Below are 19,414 nucleotides of genomic sequence, written 5' to 3' on the forward strand. Positions count from 1 at the left end.
TTAATATCAATAGGTCAAACTCAAGCAATCAATAAGGGTTGCGTAAAAAATTAGAGCACCAAAAGACTCAACCATAGTGTAGGTTTAAAAAGTAATCTAAGACTTCAAAGTTTAAAGGAACTATTTAAGTTTAAGTTTAATTGAGACACACTTTGAGATACAACAATCCTGAAAGATGGCAAAGAATCAGAGATTTGTTTTGAACAAGTTTATTTCTCAGGTGAAACAAATAGTCACATCTTTTTTTCCATCTATTCTGAATGTCAACAGTTAAATTCACTGGAAGATTAAAAAGCTCCCATTGCTGTAAAATTTCAAATGCAGATCACAAATAGGTCAATTCTGGGTCACCATGCAACTACAAAAATAAAATAAAACAAAAGTCTTGGAACATTACAATACTGATAGCTTGTAAAAGAATTGAGAAATATTCAACAAAAAGGAGAAAAGTTTGATATTTTCACAAATATTGCCGTTGAGGTTTAAATTAAAAAAAAGAAATCCAAGTGTTTGTTGCATTGAGAGTGAAGACAGCGCAAGCATTTATTATTTGATTTAAGACTGGAACCAGCAAGGCCACCTGTTTGTCCCCAAAAAGCTACTTTACAAATTAATCTTAAACATACTGGAACACAGTCATGCATCAGAGTTGCTTAAAGGAACGTCGCCACTTTTAGTCGAGCTTAGTGGATAGTAGTACCTGAAGTGGAAAACGTATTCCTAACGCAACAAAAGCCAAAGAAAAACAGCAGAAGTATGTACAGCTGATTTAACTGGACTGATTCAGCAGCTGGTCCAGATATATTCACATTAAAACGCTCACAGGAAGGAAGGCCAGCTCATTCTTGACATTCCTCCGCTCCTTCCTCGTCGCCATGGAATCCCTCTTCTCCTTCGTCGTGCACTACGTATCCCTCGTCCTCCTCCTCGCCAATCTCGAAACCTTCCTCTACTCCATGGTTTTCCTGCGTTTCCTCTTCCTGGTTCTCTTCCTCCAGCTGCTGCTGCTCTTCATCCTCCATCCTCTCCTCTTCCTCCCCCGCAGCAGCAGCAGCAGCAGCAGCTGCTGGTTGTTCCCCCTCTGCCTCCTGAGCAGCTTCTCCTTCAGCCACAGACTCATCTTTGACCTCTGGGTTTTCTGGCTGACCTTCAGCCGCCTCCCCGGTGTGCTCCAGCTCTGACACGTCCATCGCCATGGAGTCCTCCGGGTCGTGCTCATCTTGGTTCCCAGTGAATGGGTTCTCACCCTGGCAACGAGACAATACTTCAATGCACATTTACTACAATAGCAATAAGAAAATAAATTACAGTCGTGATTACTTTATGAATAGAAAACAGTTTTTCATTTTCAAATATTTCACATTTCAGTAATAATGGATGAAAAATGATTGTTAGCTGTTAATAAAACTATGTGTTTTATTAAAAGTTGATCAAACATGTAGTAAATAAAAAATATAGTAAACAAACAAATCTAATAGTACAGAAAACAGTAAATAAAATGCTAAAATAGTAAACAAAACATAATTGTTAATAAACATAACAGTTAACAAAATAGTTAATTTAACAGTAAATAAAACATTAAAATTATAATGCATAACATAACAGTACAAAAATACTTAAACAGAAGATGGTATATAAAAAATGTAATAAAATAGAATTGCAAATATAAAATAATAAAAGTGAATAAAATAATAATAGTAAGTAAAAAATTCTAAAAAAAAAAAAAAAAAAAAAGCAAATAAAAAATAGTAAATGAAATATATAATAAAATAGGGGGAAAAAAATCAAACTGTAAAAAAAAGAGAATAGAATCAATGTAAATAAAAAAAATGATTGACGTACCTTGAGGTAGCTCTCCAGTTTCTTCCCAATCAGTTTGTGGTTGAGGATGCTTCGAGCCACTGACAAACTGCCACGCTTCGCTTGCTCCATCATGCCCTTAAAAACAACGGTTTTACAGATTTTACCCGGAGGGCCACAAAAACAAAGGAATTACGTGAAAAATATTAATAAGACTCCACAAAACAGTTGCAAGTATACCAAAAATGTAGATCTAGAAACATAAAAACTTTATAGCAGAAGATGGAACCAAAAAAATCTGAAGATCTTTAAAACTATTTTTTAATACGTTTTCTCCATTGAGAAGAAAAGAAAGAAAAGCTTAAAATCACGGCGTGAAACAATAAGCCGAATGCAATTCCAGCACTGTGAATGATCGGGTCAGGTTTCAGTAAAAGCGTACCTTCCGGTTGTAGTTGTGGTCTGGAGACTTGATGTGCTTCTGAATGAGGTGGGGCTGCATGGGAATGAAGAGGTCACAGGCTCCGCAGTGCGCCGCCTCCACCTTCCTCATGAAGTGCTCCATTCCGAGCTCTGAACCACGGGAGAAAACATCAGCACACACCGCTGCTGCTGCTGCGTCGTCGTTCTGATGCACAGAAGGCCGAAGGAAGCGCTTACCCCGGGTGAGATCCTGCTCTCTGTATATCTGACAGATGGTGGCGCTGTGGTTCTCTAACTGGCCGACCCTCTCTGCCGTCTTCTTGAATTTGTTCTGCATGTACTCCTACAAAATGACGCACGCAAGACATTTTTTATGAGGATTTGAAGGAAACGGATCAATAGGAACCCAGTTCACTTTTTAAAATTGCGAATGAACTTCATGGCCATGCGACGCCACCTGCAGGAAGTCTGTGGTTGGTTTGGACAGCTGGTTGGAGAGGAACTTAAAGTGGTCCTTGTGAAAGCGGCTTTCCAGATGAGCGTCCATTTCTTCCTTGTAGAACGAGCGGAACTTGCAGACGGAACATGCAAACATCAACCTGCCGTGAGAGAGAGAGAGAGAAAATATCGAATCAAAACTGGTGATGTCAGGCAAAAACAAAACAAAAAAAAGCGCCATATAAACTTATATCCAGAAAATGAAGAATTTTCAATCATCTCCAATAAAGAAAAAGCCTATTTTGCTCACGTAAAGAATAAAGAAAAAGAAAGTAGATTCGTTTATTTAAGCCCCGCCCCTCACCTGTCCATGAAGCCTCTTCTCTTTCTTGCTTTTTGCTGCTTCTCCTGTCCTTGGGTCGGAGGCTTCTTCTTCTCCTCCTGTTTGGCCGTAGCTGATCAACAGTTCAGACGGAACACGAATGAAAACAGGTTCACACTTCAAAAATATGGATTCTGACAAAAATATTAATTGGGAATTACCGGTTTTCCCTTCTTCAGAGGGAGTCGCTTCCTGTATTAAAGAAAATACATTTGATAAAATATCAAGTTTAGTTTGTGACACACACAGTAATTCCTAATTTTGTGTGCTACTGTTTAAACTTGATCTTAATCTCACAAGAACTAATACTTCATGTGCACCAGTGTGAAGTGCTGTGTTCGCACACAATAGCATCCAACTCTGATTTAATTTCTGCTAAATGTGACCCGTATTACACTTTTCATGGCAGCAGGACAGGCCACTTTAAAATCTTTTCACAAAAAAAAGAGAGAAAAAAATAAACAATTTGTGCCAATTTTTTATGTTGTGCGATCACACACACATCAAGTAGTTTTGCAAGCATTTGTAGTTAACCTCATTAACATGACACATCCCTCATAATTCTACACCAGAAGAAGCCAGATGTTATATATTAGGTTGCAAGCAATGGCTGAATCAAAAAAAATTGCTCAACTTTATAAGGCAAAACAATATAATCCATAGATGGCGGCATCCATATTTAATTCGATGTGCAGTGCTGTGTGACATCTTTGTTCTGAATGCAGGTCACACTGGGGTCAAATTGTTTACACGGGGATTTGATTACAGTCAAAGTAAACGAATAATAAATAGATAAATATGGATTTCAGAAAAATAAATAAAAAAGAAAAATAGGATGGAGCATCAAGACAAAAAGCTTTCCCTATTCACCTCAGTAGCAGCCTCCGGGTTGTTGTCGTCACCTTCCGGTTTTGGTTCTTCTGTTTACAATAAAATAAATAAATGGGCACAGAAAGATGAGACAAGACTGCGAACATTTCTCTAAAACGTGACATCATCATGTCTCGGATTTCTGAGGAGTAACCTTGCGTTCCCTCCGCCTCTTCGCCCTCCGTCTTGTTCATCTTCGACTCCGGCTCGTCGCCTCCGGTCTTCCTCTTCTTCTGTCCGTCACGCTGCGGCTTCACCTGCTGCTGCGAAGCCAAATTAAAACGACACGACAGGATAAAATAAAATCATAACACATTTCTGGACTTTAACCCGCACTGCATTCCTGTCCTCATCGTCTTGAGAGTTCCTCACAGAAATGCGGCCGAGGCATGCAAACTACACATTTGCGTTTTGAACTCATTTGACTTTCAGTTTCTTTAGGCATGGGCCGGTTACTGGGTTCAAACAATGACGAAAGAGTCTCCATTATAAAAGTTTCTACTGCTTCAACTCCCTTTAATGCCAGAAAAAGTGACAGAAATGAGCAGAGTTTATGGAACAAAGAGCTGCATTTGCCTTACCATTTACTCGGCAGACATTTAAAGAAATGCTCAAAGAAATATTAGCTGTGTTGCTATGACAAATGTGTGCAAAAATTCGTCGACATTCCGCTAATGCCGAAAATTTTGCAATTGAGACGTTTCCGTTAAAAAGAAATGCAAAGAAAAATAAATGAATAAAAAATCCCACGTGATTAAGTTTGTTAATGTGGTAAGTCATAAAAATAGTTATCACATTTTGCTAAATACACCAATTTTGAGACCGCTGGGGGAATTTTTTTTTTTTAAGCATTTCCATTAAGAAAATAAATTTTTGCAATACCAATTTACACAGTTATACGGCCAAAGGAAACGCAGCTTATGGCTTATGACAGACTGGTAAATTTTCTAAATGTGATTTAAGTAGAAATGTAAAAATGAAATAATGGAATATATAATTGTGATTTTTGGACTCGACACCATAAAAATCTTGCTCATTTGTGAGAAAATTCTAGATTTTTCCAGACCCAAATTATTTCCAGTTCTTCAATTTAGCATAACTTTAAAGTGCAAATAAAAACATAAATAAACGGTTTGATAAGATGATATAAAACATGAAAGGAGAAACAACAAGATGAACAGAGATAGAAAGAAAGAAAGAAAGAAAGAAAGAAAGAAAGAAAGAAAGAAAGAAAGAAAGAAAGATTGATGTATGATTTGATAAAAGATGGCTCAAATATTCAGCGGACAAATGAGTACGGCAAGAAGGAAGGACCAAGACACTTGACGTTTGAATCTCACTTTTTAGAGAGTAAAATAAATGAAGTTTGGAAATACAGCTCCTTTTCTCTAATTATCCAGACCTGGAAAATGCACATGAAATTCCAAACTTTTCCAGGAACATTTCTCATACCGGCCCATGCCTACTCAGGAGTTCAAATTTCTTTTATTTTCCAATAACTTTCTAGTTTCCAGACGGTTCATGAATGCCCCATTCCGGCTTAACAATTAGTGCAGGTCACCCACAACTTCAACCAGACAAAGAGAAAAAAAAAAGAAAAAAAGAGAGACCTAGATAGTAAGCAGTACTGTGTGAATTTAGTTGAAAACATGAAAATGCAGTTTTTGACAAGACTGTAAATGTTTCTTTAAAATATTCAACTTAAAAATGGTATATATTTAAAAACAAATGAACAAAAAAAAAATTGCAGTGGAAAAATAATCAACCTGTAGCTAATTAGAAAGCATTAAGCAGCTGGGACTAATTTGTTGCACTTCACTGAACTTTTCAGGCCACTTTAAAATCAAAAGTAGATGAATTTTAGAAGTGCAAACATTTCTTTTGTTGTTATTACTATTATTTGTGTTATATTTCACAAACTGCTGTAGTTGGAAAGCTAGCATGGATTAGCACGTTGGGCTAATGTTCCAGTTAAGAGTAAAAGAAGGAGGGAGTCAGAAAGGGCTCAGCATTCGCCCAGCATCTGAGGTGGGGTGGGAGGGGTTTTCATTTGGCTGGAGGTACTTACTTTGATGAGGGGTCTCTTGCGGCCTCGCTGGCGACCGCCTCGTGGCCCCCCTCCAAAATGCCTCCCGGGAAAGTCCTGAGGCCCCGGAGCAGAGCCCTGGAAGCCACCGCTCTCGGGGTACATGCGGTTGGACAGGAGGGATGGGAGCTTGCCTCTACCACCTCCTGGAGAGTGGCCCCGGTGGGACTGGCCCCCGCCGCCGCTTCCCCGCAAACCCCCGCTTAGTGGGGTGGGGTCGGACCTGCGGCCGCCAAACCCTCCTGCGGCTCCTCGGGCCCCGGCGCCCCCGCCCCTTCTGGGGGAACGTCGGCCGGCTCCGACCCATCCGCCGCCTCCGGAGCCGCCTCCCTGGCCACCGGCGAAGGAGTCTCTCATATTCGGTCGCATTTTGGCGACGCCATAGGAGGAGGAGGAGGGGCTGTCAAAGCCTCCTCCTCCCCCGAGCCCAATTCCCCCTCCGAAGCCGGAGCCGCCTCGCTGAGTCATCAGCATGCTGTCCCCAAAACCGTAGCTACCGCCGCCAGATCTGTAGAGATCTCGGGAGGAGGAGAGCCCGGAGGGGCGCGAGTCGAAAGACTCGTACTCGTCAAACCTGCAGGAAGGGAGGGAGGGAAGAGGGTTGATAGCACAGCAGAGAGCGAGACAGGCAGGGAGGGCAAGCCAGGATGGAGGTTTCTCCACCTGCTCTTTCCTTCTGCTCCATCATCTTGCTTTCTCAGAGTGTCCTGTCACATCCAGATGTATGCAAAAAATTAAAAATAAAATAAAATAACAAGAACCACATTAGATCAAAACGAGATGATCCGAAACTAGCGAGTTTTCAATTTGTGGTCAGCCTTTAGACTTTAAACTCTTGCAGATTAAAGAAATGCAATTTAGTTTGGGGTTTTTACTGGCTAAAGGCTGGGAAAGAAAACTCCACCGGCAACGTGTTCAGACAGGGGCAAGCGGTGAAACATCCTGAGATGTGAGCAGATTACACAGAACACCAAAGAAATGGGATGATATATTTATAATCTATATAAAAAGGGGTTGTCATTCGTAAATAATGTCTCTGTAAAGCGGTAAACTCATCGCTCTGGGTAACCTAAAGCCGGAACACAGGTTAGGTCACATGGAGGATGAGGGAAACGGACCAGAAAATAAAAATAGTCTGGGGAGAAACTTAAAGGAACGCCTGACTTCAGATGAAAAGAGTTTGTTTTTTTTTTTAAACAAATTGAAAGATTTATATATCCACTTCCAACAAAAGCCCATGGCGCTACACAAAGACAAGTGTTTAAAGCTGTTTTTTTAATCACTAAAGATCAAATAATAATAAAAAAAAGATACAGGGTCTTCCTGTCAATGTTCCAAGTGGCACTAGGAAGCTTAATGGGATCATTTGTAATCCAGCCAAAGCAAATTTTACCCCATTAATATCGACAGACAGCTCAATAAACTGGACTGGAAATAATCTAATTTCAGGAAATTCATTCACAAAGTTAAACACTACCACACAGCTTCATCTCACACAGTAACATTCCGTCACTGTGTGTGTAATCACTTAAATTCCAAGAAAATTATCGCTGTTACTTCTGTGCATTTTTTTGATATTGAGACTTTTTTCTTCCACTCAACTTTTTCATGTTTTTTAAAACCCTGTGGAGAATATCAATGGCCGTCTACTGGACATATCTTAAATTAGCAAACTATCCCCATGATTGTAAATCATAATACAACATTTTTGTAATAACACCTATTTACTGGTCTTAGGGGATATTCAGATTTTTGGTTCTTAATTTATCAAAAATTTTTGCTTTGGATTAATTTAACAATAACTTTGAAGAATTTTTGTATTAATGAGTTACATCAACATTTTATTTGTCTTTGGGATACATGAAGTTTTTTTTTTTTTTAATTTAAAGAAACTAAAGCTTACCTTATGTGTGTAATCAAAAGACTGAGTTTAATTGAATAATGAAAATAAATTCTAATTTATCAAGATGAACTCATAAGTAGGTATCCTTCAAACCATTCCTATGCTGTGCATTACAATATATACTGTGGTATTTAACCTAAAATAAATTAACTAAAAAGAAAAACAATGTTACCTGTCTCCTCGAGACCCCCTAAACCCCCCTTCTAACTGTGTGAGCATGTCCAGGCGCTGGTTAATCTTGGCAATGACTGCGTCTGCGTGCGTGCCAGAGGATGTGAGCATAGATCCCCCTGACGGCCCTCGCTTCAGATGGCCGCCGCTGCCGCCGCCACCTCCGTATCCTCCAGCTCCGGAGTCTTTATAACTTCCTCCTGCTCCTCCTCCATACATGTCAAAACCACCAGAACCTTCAAAAGTGAAAGGAAACAAAAACAAGAATCATCCCTACTCCAACATCCCTTAATAAATGGCTTGGACATTTGTTTTTAAAGAGGCAGTGTGATGCATTTCCCAGGCACATCGTGCTATAACATAGCACTATCAAGTAACTATGTTAACTTCAGTTAATATAAAAATGCTGCAGAAATCAAAATTGACCTTGCAATTTAACGCCTTGAAATTGGGCCTCTGTCTCTTTAAGAAACTCCGACTTCATGAAGTCATCACAACATAGCTCCTCTATTAACCCTTTAACATAATTTTTACCAGCATTACGCTGAGAAGTAGCTCATATGAAGAGCTCAGCAGATGAGCAACTCAACCAGGTGTTTGCTAATTGCTGCTGGCTAGTCTGAAGGAGCTGAGTGAGGTAGTTGTGTGTGAGAGAGAGAGAGAGAGAGAAAGAGAGAGAGGTGCGCTGCAATGCAGAAGCTTGGCTTGAGGAACAGCTCAGAGGTGGAGCTTTGTCCTCGGAGGCGGGGCTAGGTCCACCCAGGCGTTTTGCACAGCTGAACGGTTGTGGATTAAGGATTAGCGGTTAAGGATTTCTCAAACATGCATCAAAGAATCAAGGGAACGCTCCAGGTGTGTTTTTGATGAGGGAACAACGTTATAACATGATGTAAAGCTCAAAAAAGTAGATTTTACACAACACTGCCCCTTTAATAATTGTTTCACTTCGCTACAACAGTTTACTGTTCTTGTCGAGTCATAGTGCTTATTTTTCCTGTGCTTAAACGTCGAGCCGTGTTCTTGAGCTTTGTAATAAGATGAAACACCTCAGTTGATTTATTACTGATCAAATGAAAGCTGATAATGATGCAAACAAGCATGTTGTGAGTTATTTGCTAAGCAAAACATCGCTGTACATCAGTTTAGCTTCTCTTCAGTTCCGGTAAATGTGATTTAGTTTGAAGCACATTGCCCAACTGTACTTGTCATACACGCACCGTAGCAGGCATTAATTGTACACTAAATATGCTTAAGCAATGAGAATGTGTAACAATGCACTTCAGTCTGCTAGTAAGATTTGTTTGATTATTAACTTCCTCACCTCTGTTTCCTGAGCTCCCGCCTCCCCAACTGGAATAACCTGCAAAAAAGAAAGAAAGAAAATGAGTAAGTATGAGGAAACCAACAAACCTAGGTTTACTTAAGTCTGGTTTGTAAAATATCATTGCACAAAAAGGAGGGAAAGTAAAGAAAAAATATTCAATTTCATAATAACCGTCATCAAATGGTGGACCAATACGTGACCAACACAAAAGACCTAACAAGTATTTTTGACCCGACGATACATTTAAATTTCCCTTGTGCACTGAAGCGGCCATTTTAACATTCAGTGTTTAAACTTAGGCTTTTTAAATGCCCGCCCCTGTTCTAAATATTGAACACTGTAATCCTCACACAGCACCACCATATTACTCACAGCTAAAAAAAATAAAATAAAATAAATAACAGCAAAGCAGAATCGTGACGGCTAACCACAACGGTGCTGTCACGTTCATGCTAGCGAAAATGCCTATGGTAGAACTAGCAACATATCGTAAGTCTGAATTAAAACTGCCAAGTTAATTATGGACAACAGAACGAAAAACAACGTCCGTTAGCAATATTTAACTTCTTTGTTTAAAGCTACAGCTAGCGGGCCTGGCTAGCTTAGCTGGGAAGCTACAAATGTGCATAACCACAGCTAGCACAATGTAGCTGCTTTCTACTCGGTAACACAGAGAGCTAATGGTTTGTTTTTTTTAAAGAACAAAAATACTACACGATCTGTGGATATTTACCAGAACCGTAACCTCTGTTGTCCATGGTACTTTTAGTCCACCGCTTAAAAAGCGCAGTTGAATCCAACGGCCAAATGTGAGCAGGTCGACGCCGTTGCTCTGCGACAGGATGGAGCAAACTGACCGGAGCGGCTACTCCACACAAAACGGGATGCGAGTCCAACCACGTGACCAACCAGGCCCAAAGAGGGGTGTTATGTAAAGTCCACGTTTATTTTATTTGATTTTTTTTATATTATGTTATACTGTTATTCCGTCGTCAAAAGCATACCTGGAGTACTTCTTTGTGTATTTTATGCAAGTCTGAGGAATCGTTGAATTTCCCGTGGCAGCCGTTAAGGGGTGCCTAAACGCTTGTTTACACAAAGAACTGCCTACTTACGCAAAGCTCCTCCTCAGCATTGTTGCCAACTTCTATGCCAGAGAGTACAAAAATAAAATGTTGTGAAGACTGTATTGTAGTTCTTAGCTTAGATTTGTAAAGAATTTCTCATGTAATCTGCCCTAATTTGCTGTATTTAACCTTTTCCTGTTTGTAATTTTTGCCCTTTTGCCTTCCTTAAGCCTTGACATTAGTTACTGTTTATGTAACTTGTTGTAGATATTATTGTAAATAAAATATAAAAAAAACCCTTCTATGCAAGAATTGGCTTTGGCAAGGCAAAAGTGACTACAAATACTCTAAGCATTTTGAAATTCAGATAAATTTTATGAAATAATTGTTGTCTGAACGTACACCACGTAAGTCAGTTTTGTATATTATCAAATTTAACCAAAACACAGTTATCAGAGGCACCGATGAATCATTGATTGATGCTGAGTGATTTAAATGCAGTGCAACAGTCATACATAAATATAAATATTGTACATGATGCATACTGTAAGCAGAGAAGGAACACTAGCAGATTTGTGCATGAGTTGTTTTGTCTAAAATTCAATTAAATTGAAACTCAACAATACTTTATTGATACCAAAGGCAAATTAAATGAATGGTTACAATAAACTGCTTACAAAATGGTTGAAAATGGTTCTAAGTTAAATATCTGTTGATATCAAACAGGTTAATACTTAAAAACAATGTTATTAAGCACAAGAGTAGTTATTTAAAGGACAATTTAACAAGAAATATATTTTTGGGTTTCATCAGCATACACAATCCTGTTAAAACTCAAGAGTTTTGAGATTTAAAAACTGAGGGAATGCTTTGTTTAAGCACCATTTTGACCAAATAGCCTGATTGAATTTTCATCAATTCCTTAAATTTTCATATTTGCCATCTGTTGATGCAGCCGTGGTTTACTATGGAGATGCTAAGAATATCTAACTGTACAAAAGTATCAGTCAGGAGAAGAATACAAAACAATCCACTATGTACACTTTGCCACAGTGAAGACAATCAACAATAACTGGAGAAAATCTTTTTTAAAAACACTGAACGTTTTTTATTTGTATTTTTTTCCTTCTGAATTGATAAAAAAATGTCAAACATCAACTGTCATGCTAAGCGGCTAAAGTGGCTGCAGCAATTTCCAACAAGCTCTGGTTGATTTCCACACGTGAAAACAATCTGCTCTGTATGTCTGGACTGAGAAAAAGGGTTCGATTTCAGGAATATTTGCTAACGAAGAAAACTTAGCTAAAATCTTCCGAAAAGGTTGGAAAAGAAAGCGCTACGGTCTGGAGGAACCAAACTGGAAGCGCTTGACCAAAAGTTCAAACAACACGAAGGCACTGCATGCCCGGTAGGAACAGGATATCATGTTACTCTTTTTCAGATGGAGAAAACTTTGAAAGCTAGATTAGGAATATACGACTAAGTCAAGATGTGAGATGCAAAGAGAACTTAAAAATTAAAGGCTAAAACGGAAATAAAAGGTGCTTTAAACAAGTACTTGTTTAAGGGTGTGCACACCTATTTAATCAGGCTGTTGTGTGTTTTTCATTTCTCTTAATCTTTATCTTCTGACATATTTGTTTTTCTTTAGTGAAATGCCACGTTAAATGGCAGAAGATAAACATTGTCTCCATTATTTAAGTCTCAATTGTTCAGATACTTTTAACAGAGGGTTTGCAAAACCTCAGTAAATGTGATGTTATTTCTACTACTTAGTTTGCAGCGGTTCGTGGAATCCTGTTTCATGAAAGGTTACGATCATCTTTCTTGATCTGAACATCGCCGTTCGAACGTGTCTCCAGACAAAGAAGTTACATCCGGCCCATAAGCAAGAAGCGATATAGACGGAAAAGGCTTTATCTTTGGCATCTAAAGTTGCATTTTTTTTATGACCTCTGTACATTATTTTCAGGGCTTATCTCGAATACCGCAGCCCATGAAGTAAAGTCGTTACGCAATGTCCTGCTGTCTTGTCTTCCTACTCTCCTTCAGTACGAGGGTATCGGGCCATAAACGGGAGTATCTCATATTGGGGCGTCACCTGTGAGAAAAAACAAAACACTTAGCCGAGGGAAAGACACAAAAGCAGCCATTTCGCTTTGAGAGCTTGTCCTCACCTCTTCCATTTCCACTTTTTCACTCGGCTTGGCTGTGCGAGTTGCAGTTTTTCGTTTTCTTAGTTCGTAAAAATGAAAGTCAAATGTGTTAATGTAATGGTAAGAAGGCATCAATACATGGAATAATTGAAGGTGTTTTACCTCAGCATCAGGTACTTCTTACATCCAACAAGAAGAAACAGCAATATAAACACCAGTTTTGTTATGTTCATTGCTACAATCGCAGTTTTATCTCCTTCTATGGAAAAGATAAATAACACAAACTGCTTGATTTCAGCGCAACTCACTTGGTTTAATGGATTCCGCATTTGTACGGAATATACTTTTACACGGCCAATCCTTGAATTACCTCTGACAGTAAGAATCTCCACGCTCGAGTTGATGGTCTGGGGGGTTCTGATCGCACAGGTGTAGATTCCCGCATGCCGTTTTCTGACTGGGTTTAGAACAACGTGCTTGTTGTGGCCCCCATTGAGGCTCAGCGGTTGCTCATTGAAGAACCACATGTAGGTTGTCTCCTCACTCAGAGGGCAGCTGGTGCTGCAGGTCAGCGTGACTCTCTGACCTTCTGTCACCACGTCAGAGGGAGTCACGGTCACCTTCAGACCTGAAACACGTCGAGACGTGGGAGACTAATGAGAAACGGTCAAAAAGCAAAAGCATACAAGTTTGGCAGGGTGGTGTATTGTAATATTTCATATCCCTTACGGTAAGGATGCACCTATATGAAAATTTTGGCCGATATCGATATCTGATATTAATATTTCTATTATGGCTGATAACTGATATTTACTGATGTTATATATATTTCAGTACCGTTTCAACACCTTTGGGAGAAAAAAAAATCAACCAGACACGGATAAAAATAAATATCGGATGTTTGTATCAGCCCAGTTTTATTTATCGAACCGATATCGATATTTTAAAAAAATGACTGATATCGGCCGGTACCGATTTTGGTGCCAATATATTGTGCACTCCTACATTACAGCATTCTGCAAAAGCATTCATAGCTCTTGACATTTTGTCACGTTTCAACTACAAACGTCAGGAGTTTAATGGGAGCTGAATTGGGGTCATGAAGTTTGTTCTAAAAAAGAAAAAAAAATTAAACTCAAATTGAAATTGAAAAAAAGGATGTCAGACTGAAAAACATGTTCAAAACCTCTTTTCAGATTCAAGGTTTTGTTTCAGTTTTTTTTTTTCAGTTTCAATTTTTTTTAATTTTTTTTTACAAACTTTATGGCCCCAATTTGGCTCCATAGAGTTTTCAATTGATAGACCAACACAATGTGGAACGTGGCCTTGAAGTTGAAGGAAAATGATGGAGAGTTTTTCAAATGTTAACCAAAACCCTACAGGATGTTGTTTGTCAGTGTGATTTCCCTCTTTAACTGATTGATTATTTGCTGTGAAGATACTCCTATCCAAAGTGTTAAATATGAGTAAATATAAATGTTACCCTTAACATTCATAACACAAGTGGGAAATTACAAGAAAATTAAATATGATCTAAATATAAAATAAACACACAAACAAATACATAAATAAATGAAAAATTATTTTAAAAAAAACAAAAAACAAGTATTACCTGTGACCACCAGGATCGCTCCCAGCAGGTCAGGCTGCTCACATTTCTGATACTTATTGAGAGTGAACATGTATTCACCAGAGTCATCCTTCATCAGGTTGTTGATTGTGAGCGTGTGTTCATAATTATTAATGTTGTGGTGCTCCACCCGGCCTCCAGCTTCTATCATGGTGGCGTCAGCTTCCTCCTTCATGTCTCGCTTTAGTTTATACCACGATAACAAGTCGGAATGGGCTGAGTGACTCTCTGTGTATTTGCTGGAAATGTTTACCGAAGCTCCTTCCAGCATGCACAAGCTCCTGCTGACATAATTCACGTTACCGGAGTTTGTGCCTGAAGAATGAAATGAGAATATTTAGTGAAAAGTGATCACTACGGGCCGTTGTCAACAGAAAAAAAAAAAAAAAAATCAAGAAAATTTTTGAGCTGCAAAAGCCGACAGTCTGCAAGTAAAAAACTCAAATTATTAGATTAATCTCAGACATTTTGTAGGAAAAGTTTTCCCAGAAAAAATGTCCTTGATTTTCTAGAAGAATTTCAACTTTTATTTTTTCAACTGATTTTCAAAAGTAAAACATTTTTGGAACTTCCAGAACTTCTTGAAAATTTGGGACGTTTTTGAGCGCCAGATGTCGACAATTTAGCAAGAAAAAAAAAAAAAATCAGAACTTTTGAAACTCAGAAATCTTCTATGTTTTTTTTTTTTTACAGAAAATTTCTAAGATCAATAAAAAAAAATTCTGTTTTTTTTACTCACAAATTGTCAACTTTTGGAGCTTGGAAATTTCGAAGATTTTATTATTTTTTAAATTCTGAGATTATTCTTGAAATTTTTGATGTTTTTCTAGCAATTTCTCCACTTTTCAAACACAGAAATTTTCAAGTTTTTTCTTGAACATTTCTGAGCTTTTTTTTAATTATTTTTTTTACAAATTTTTGACTTTTCAGAAATGTCCAAATATTAATTTCTAGAAAATTTCTGAGTATTATTCCTCGCAAATTGTCGACTTTTGGGGCTCAGACATTTCCAAGATTGTGTTGAAAATTTCTGAGATAAATCTCAAAACGTCTGAATGTTTTGGCTGAAATGTATTCTTCCTTTTCTTTTTTCTATCTATATCTATTCTGCACCATTCAGAAAGCATCTGGGCACAAAAAAAAAAAAAAAAGAAGTTTGTTTGTGAAAAAAAAAGCTACTTACTGATCTCATCAGAGTGCATATATTCATTGTTTTTAACAGTGCAGGAGACATAGTCGTCAGATTTAAATAGCATAATGTCCTGACTGGTGCAGTCCATGGAAGCCTTTCTGTTCCAGTACCAAGTAAAGGCGGTGTGAGCGTCAGCGGCGGGGCAGCTGGTGTTACAGATCAGCGTGACATAATCCTTTTCAGCGAGCATTTGAACACGTACGTCTGTCAGGAGGGAATAAACAAACTAATTACATGTTAGACTGGATGGTGTGTTTCTGCGAGGAATCGTCACCTCTGGGGTACGTGATGGAGCACGGCCCCTCGGCCGATTTCAGTTTCTCCGGACACATTTCTGCTTTTGAATACGTCACACCGAAACAGTCTGCATGGATGAAGTCTGTAGAGAAATAAACATGCCGTCATTTTCCAGTTGTAGTTTGATGCATTCATTGGTTTTGTTTGAAAAAAAACAAACTTAAATAATCCAACGGTTGAACGCGACACAATTTTTCATAGTAAACATATTCCTACAGGAAATACTGATATGACATTTTCAGCAGGTGTCGGTGACAACCAAAGTAATCCTTACATAGAAAGAAACCAAAACAAATAAGTACAGAAATAAAGTTATGTGTACTAATGTGAAATGGGACAGGGGGAAAAAGTATTGAACACGATTCATTTGTTTTATACTTTGGACCAAAAGCTTGTGTTGGTAATGACTGATTCAAGACGAGATTCAAGGGAGAAGGGAAACTAGTCGCACACAGAGTCTTTAAATCTTGAAGGTCCGGTGGGTTTCTTTCTATGAACTCTGACTTTTAAGATTTTTCCAATTGAATTCAAACCAGGCGAAACCAGTCTAGCAGATTTATTGAGAGTTTCCTCTGCTCTGGGTTTGGGATCACAGTCTTGCTGAAACGTTCAACGTTCACCCTTGTTTCAACTTCATCATTCTCGAAGACGGGCAGCAGATTTTTCTCTAGAACGTCTGGGTACATCTTTCCATGTATCCTCCTTTCAGTTACCTGACGCTTGCTCGTACCGTATGCAGAAAAACAGCCGCACACCGTGATATTTCTCCTCCAAACTTCACTTTTGGTGTGGTGTTTTTTTGGGGTGATGTGCAGTGCATTTTGTCCTCCAAACATGGTGTGAGTTAAGGCCAAAAAAAGAGTTCAATCTTGACCAGACTGTGTTCTGCCAGTATTTGTGGCAGAACAAATACTGCCAGTATTTGTGGTGATGCAGCAAAAGAGCTTCAGCATGCTCTTTCTTCAGAAGTTGAGTCCTGCGTGGTGAGGATACGGGCCACGGCTGTTGATGGTTATCATTGATCTCAGATCTTTCTGAAACTCTCCTCATGTGGCCTTTGGCTTTTGGACAACTCTTCTGTTGATTCTTTTCACTCCTCTGTCAAGAGCCACCAGGATGGCTTTCCAATCACTGATTGATTTCAATTTATATCTTGGCTTTCCATGCCTTTATCCACCTTCTTTGTTGCGTGTGCTCAATACATTTTCCCTGTCTCATTTTACACAACTTACTACTTATTTCACCCGTTGCATCAATTTTTCTGGTGTCACTGACCCACTGAGACGTCAGGAGCTCTGAGATCCTCGTAGCCTTTGATAGCACAGGAGTATCTGACTGCCTGATCACTGCTGACCAGCTCTTGGTACCAGGGGGACCAGTCCTCATAGAGGAACTCTCCGTTCTGGTACCAGATGAAGGCTGCCGGGCTTTCAGTCAGAGAACAGCTGCTTGAGCACATCAGACTCACTTTCTGTCCCTCTGAGGCAGGAAACACCTTTACCTGGAGGTCTGAAATGACAGCATATGGCCAAATGACAAAGTTCTCATGTCTGTCCAAAAGAATATTTGTCTGACAGAGATAAAAACATTTGTGTAAGGTAGGCGTCCTGAAAACGTAGCTCAGTTACACTAGTTCTGTCGGAAGGAATTGGCCAAAAAATCCAGCAAACTGCTAAAAAAAAACAAAAACATGGGAATTTCTGAGTTTGAGAAATCAAAAATTTACTAGAAATAACTAAGAAATGTTGTAGATCAATCTCTGGAATTTTTTTTTTTTAACTTTTGGAATTAAAGAAAATCATTGTGATCATTTCAAAAAGTAGAAAATTTTCAACTTTTCAAGTTTAAAAAGAGAAACTGAGCATTTTTTTTCCCAAGAAAATTTCTGAGATTAATCTCAAAATACAAAAATGTATTTCTCCATTTTTTTTTTCTATCTACAATTCCCTTAATGCAAAACCTTTGACCCAAGTCAGACAGCTTAAAAGTTCTCAAGAACAATGATCTCTCAGCATTTTGGAATTTAGCAAGGCAAATCTTTTTGATAATCATAGCTGCTTCAAAACATTTATTTAGTCTAAATTAACATCAGGCGGTGTGAAAAAGGTTCTGTCTTTTTATAAAACTTTTAAAAAACATTTGATTTCAGGTGTACCTATATATCAATATACTTAAGTAGCCTGCAATAAGCTTCCGTATTAAAGAAATAGACCTTGTTTGTACCTGCGACGTGGAGCTTCGTTCTGTTCTCCACGCATTCCCCGTAGGATTCTCGGCAGCAGAAGCTGTACTCATCACTCTTGTGTACATCTCTGATAGTTAGAGTCCCGTCCTCAGTTACGTTGTAGGTGACACTCGCAGAAATCGCAGAAATCTCTTTCATTACACGCAGAGTTTTGTTTTCCTTGAGGTAGTACCAGCTCTTGGGCGCGGCTGGATCTTCGGCAAAGCAAGTCAGATTGACGGATGAACCCTTCAGGACGCAGATGCTTCTCTCTGCTCCCAGAGCCCCTTTAACACACGCACACAACAATAGATGTCAGCTAAAGAATCAGTTTGTTTCTCCATCTTACTGCACACAGTCTCTGTTTCAGACCTGAGACACAGAGGACGAAGCCCAAAAACATTCGTTCAGCTTTTAAAAACAGCATGGCCAAAGTATTCCCTCAATTTCTAGTAAGAGAAAACACACAAACAAACAGAATAAAAAACCAAAGTAAATACATTTTTTAAACCGGTGATATGGAAAATATGAAATGCAACTCACCAACCAATACTGACAGCAGTCGTGTTGCGAAGTGCCGTAGGTCTTCTTGCGGTAGATAGATTGCTGAAGAAAATGAGGCGAACAAACCAGATTTAACCACGATACTGAAATGACTCTTCCTTCCCGTTTTACATATGCGCCTCGAGTTGCTTAGTGAACGGAATGTTTTTAGATTCAAAATTCAGATTACATCTAAGAGATGCTTTTTCTTGTGTTTATTGAGACGTGTCAATAAACAAAGACTAGGTTTTTTTTTTCTTGGTGCAGAGCTATTATGGGGAAAAAGGTGTAAAACGCATCATAAAGATGCTTGTGCTGTTATAGATGTGAGTTACGTTGTAGTTTTTTTAATATTGAAATTCCGACATAGAAGCAGCAAACAGTCTGGGCCGATTATAAAGCATGGTTGTAAAAATGCTGACAGGACTTGTACAGGTCTTAGTGTCAGGAAAAGGGCAGGTAAGATTTCTGCAGATCCCACACATTCTGGACACAAGCAAATACAAAGTGCTAATTTGGTAAAACGAACCTCCACAGACACAGATTCAATCCCCAAGATGTCTCTCTGATGAACAGAGAGGGACTTTTCTATACCTTCTTGAATATACCTATAACGTCTTGGGCAGTTGCCCAGGGGATCAGAAAGAGGAGGGGCACCCAAGAACTAGGAAATAAAAAAAAATCTTCCTTTTCTGTCAGATGTCCCCTGAACAATCTGATTAATCTGATTAAATATTTCAGTCGCTGGACAGCACTAGTTTTAGCACAACTTTGGAACATGAATTGGGAGAAGATTCTTGTTTTACGGAGTTCAATCAGTCTATTTCTCAAAACAACTAAAGTGATGATGATGATTCTGAAGTGACTTAAAGATTACTAGGAGACAACAGAGTTTACATGAGCAACCT

The 19,414-nt window shown here is 38.8% G+C and overlaps 2 protein-coding genes across 2 annotated transcripts; both read right to left on the bottom strand.

The window, feature by feature from the left end:
• Window positions 1–193: 193 nt before the first annotated feature.
• akap8l (A kinase (PRKA) anchor protein 8-like) lies at window positions 194–10,285 on the bottom strand. Its single transcript, XM_032562821.1, has 13 exons — window positions 10,131–10,285; window positions 9,395–9,433; window positions 8,075–8,309; window positions 5,982–6,573; window positions 4,068–4,176; window positions 3,914–3,963; window positions 3,205–3,235; window positions 3,026–3,116; window positions 2,681–2,822; window positions 2,461–2,566; window positions 2,243–2,373; window positions 1,843–1,938; window positions 194–1,247 (listed from the first exon to the last, which is right to left on the bottom strand). Exons 1-13 carry the CDS (start codon window positions 10,153–10,155, stop codon window positions 840–842), a joined length of 2,055 nt encoding a protein of 684 aa, XP_032418712.1. The 5' UTR covers window positions 10,156–10,285; the 3' UTR covers window positions 194–839.
• A 788-nt stretch (window positions 10,286–11,073) lies between these two features.
• Window positions 11,074–18,589, bottom strand: LOC116719955 (sialoadhesin-like). Its single transcript, XM_032562822.1, has 11 exons — window positions 18,507–18,589; window positions 18,336–18,412; window positions 17,963–18,250; window positions 17,015–17,248; window positions 15,717–15,821; window positions 15,434–15,646; window positions 14,233–14,565; window positions 12,991–13,248; window positions 12,783–12,879; window positions 12,642–12,699; window positions 11,074–12,565 (listed from the first exon to the last, which is right to left on the bottom strand). The coding sequence occupies exons 2-11, from the start codon at window positions 18,388–18,390 to the stop codon at window positions 12,503–12,505; spliced, it is 1,704 nt and encodes a 567-aa protein (XP_032418713.1). The 5' UTR covers window positions 18,391–18,412; window positions 18,507–18,589; the 3' UTR covers window positions 11,074–12,502.
• Window positions 18,590–19,414: the final 825 nt, after the last annotated feature.

Source organism: Xiphophorus hellerii, chromosome 5 (genome assembly GCF_003331165.1).
Source record: "Xiphophorus hellerii strain 12219 chromosome 5, Xiphophorus_hellerii-4.1, whole genome shotgun sequence".
In the NCBI taxonomy this organism is placed as follows: Eukaryota; Metazoa; Chordata; class Actinopteri; order Cyprinodontiformes; family Poeciliidae; genus Xiphophorus; species Xiphophorus hellerii.